The 2,448-nt window shown below is 72.3% G+C and overlaps 2 protein-coding genes across 2 annotated transcripts in view; one reads left to right on the top strand and one right to left on the bottom strand.

The window, feature by feature from the left end:
- LOC110390697 (GTPase IMAP family member 8-like) overlaps nt 1-2,448 on the top strand; it is a 685,191-nt gene that overhangs the window by 629,881 nt on the left and 52,862 nt on the right. The window lies entirely within an intron of this gene.
- The window catches only part of PTPN23 (protein tyrosine phosphatase, non-receptor type 23), a 15,496-nt gene continuing 13,054 nt past the window's right edge, over nt 7-2,448 (bottom strand). Inside the window, exons 21-26 of the mRNA XM_021382112.1 lie at nt 1,704-2,441; nt 1,390-1,574; nt 1,093-1,197; nt 840-978; nt 643-753; nt 7-562 (exon numbers count right to left, since the gene is read on the bottom strand). Coding sequence (XP_021237787.1) covers nt 23-562; nt 643-753; nt 840-978; nt 1,093-1,197; nt 1,390-1,574; nt 1,704-2,441 — 1,818 coding nt within the window. The 3' untranslated portion in view covers nt 7-22. The remainder of the gene's footprint in view (nt 563-642; nt 754-839; nt 979-1,092; nt 1,198-1,389; nt 1,575-1,703; nt 2,442-2,448) is intronic.

The raw sequence follows: 2,448 nt of genomic DNA on the forward strand, positions 1-2,448 counted from the left end.
GGGGAGGTGTTGGGGGAGCCCCTCAGCTCTTGTTGAGTGTCCAGAGGGGGTCGAGCATGCTGAGCGGGTCATCGCTGGGCCGGGGAGCCCGCAGCCCCTCTCCCGTCTGCGCCTGGAGGAAGTTCTGCTTGTTCATGTGCTGCTTGCCCTTCAACGACGCGTCCAGCGTGAAGGCCTCGGGGGTCAGCGAGGCGAGGAGCTCCAGGGAGGAGGCGGGGGCCGGGGCCGGGGCCGGGGCCGGGGGGGCGGCGTGGGGCTGCTCCTCCACGTGGTTGCTGCTCTCGGCCTCACCCAGCGGCTGCGGCTCCGGCTCGGGGATGGGGGCACAGTCACCATCCGCCACCGTCCCCGCGTCCGTCCCCGCCTCGGGCGGCACCGGCACCGCTTCCACCGCGGCGGCGGCGGCGTCGGGAGCCGGGGCGACCTCGGCCCCCCAGCCCGCCCCCCCCTCCGCCCCGCAGCCCGGCGCCTTGACGCTGAGCTTGGCGATGGTGGCCTGGATGGAGCTGATGGGCACGTCCCCGCCCAGCACCAGGTCCTGCGGGTCCTGCTGGAAGTAGAGCTGCGGGAGAGGCCCCGTCAGCCCCGGGGCTGTGCCACCCTCGCACCCCACCGCCCCGGGCCTCCCCGCCCCGCACCCACCTTTGGGGACGCGCTGTTGGCTTTGGGGACGGGCGGAGCGCCCACCCCGTGGCGGAGCAGCAGCTGCTCGGCGTGCTGCAGGACGGCCTCGTAGCAGAACTTCAGGTGCAGCTGCAACAAGAAGGGAGGAGCGCGGTGATCAGAGCGGGACACGGACCCCCCCCTACCCCTATCCCCCGTCCGGGGACCCCCGGTACCTTCTCCTGCAGCATGTGCTTGCGCTGCTGCCGCATGCGCCTGACCAGCTCCGCCAGCTCGGGGATGCCGTTCCCCGCCTCCAGCTCCTGCACGGCCGCGTACACGAGGCAGAAGGCGCCGGTGCGGCCCACGCCGGAGCTGCGGGGAGACGGGGCCGCGTCCGCAGGGCACAAAAACCGGGACGGAACCGAAGGGCCCTGCCCCCCCCGTCCCCGCCCCCCCGAGCCGGGCCGAGCCCCCAGCGCCGCTCACCTGCAGTGCACGACGATAGGGGTGTGCAGCGGGCGCTGGTGCAGGTAGTGGCCGTGCACCTCCTGCACGAAGCGCAGCAGGCTCGCCTTGCTGTCGGGCAGACCCCTGCGGGGAAGGGACGCTCAGTGCGGGGTGGGGGGGATCCCAACTCAAACTCCCCTCCCTCCCCCCTCCGCCATTGGGGAAGGAGCAGCTCGGGGGCTTCGGTGGCTCCCTCCCTCCCCGCACCAAAGCGAGACCCCCCCCAGCCCTTGCATCCCCCTCCCCATCCCGGCCCCCCAGGGCCCCGTGCCGTACAGCTCCGGCCAGGAGGTGAACTGCAGGTGGATGACGGTTCGCTTCAGGCTCTGGTCGCGGTACTGCAGCGTTATCATCCGCTCCACGTGCGTGGGAGCCGCCTTCACGCTGGTGAGGACGAGCGTGACGGGACCGTGCACCACGGGCTGGCCCCGCTCCGTCGGGAAATACCGCAGCACCTTTTGCTGGGGGGAGGGGACGGGGGACAAAGTCAGGAGCGCCCCGAGGTTCCCCTCCACCCCGAGCAGCGTCCACCTCCACCTCCACCTCGACCCCCCCCCGAGCAACGGGCGCCACGAGCAGCCCGGCCGCACCTTGTCCAGCTCCTGCTCCGACACCAGCATGACGACCACGGACACCTTCTGCTCGTAGATCATGAGCCAGAAATCGGCGGCGGTGCCGAGCAGCGGGGCCTGCGTGGCGATGATGGTGGGGCAGTAAGGAGACAGGTCCTCCACCCGGCTGGCGTTGATGTAGTCGTCTTTGCCCGAGCGGAGCACCACGCGGTTCCTGTCGTAGGGCATGATGTCCTGGTGCCGGTTCTTCATGGAGTAGCAGCGGGCGATGGCGATGGAGAGCTGCCGGGCGTCGCGCTCCTGGGCGTCCTGCAGCTCCTTCCAGAGCGCGTCCAGCTCGGGGGCACCGCCGGGCTCCGGCCGCTCCAGGCGCTGCAGCAGCGCTCGGAATCGCTCCAGCTCGGCCCGCAGCCGGAGCAGCCGCTCGGGTTTCTCGTAGGGGTCGTTCTCGATCAGCTGCACCGCTTTGGGCTTCTGACCGTCCTTGGCGTCCGCCTTGGTGGGCTGAAGCAGGGGCTGCCCCACGGCCGCCTTGGAGCCGCCGTGCTGGCTCTCGGGGCTGGAGGACAGCAGGTCGTCGGTGGAGGAGCTCTGCCGCTGGAAGGGGCTCTCGGCGGGGCCCGGAGCGGGCGTCAGCGAGGGCGGGGGTCTCTGCGGCACCGGCCCGGGTACCAGCGGCGGGGGCTGCACGGGCACGGGAGGCTGCGGGGACGGGGCCGGGGAAGGGACGAGGGGACCCTGCAGCACCACGGGGCCCTGCACG

Source organism: Numida meleagris, unplaced genomic scaffold (assembly GCF_002078875.1).
Source record: "Numida meleagris isolate 19003 breed g44 Domestic line unplaced genomic scaffold, NumMel1.0 unplaced_Scaffold180, whole genome shotgun sequence".
In the NCBI taxonomy this organism is placed as follows: Eukaryota; Metazoa; Chordata; class Aves; order Galliformes; family Numididae; genus Numida; species Numida meleagris.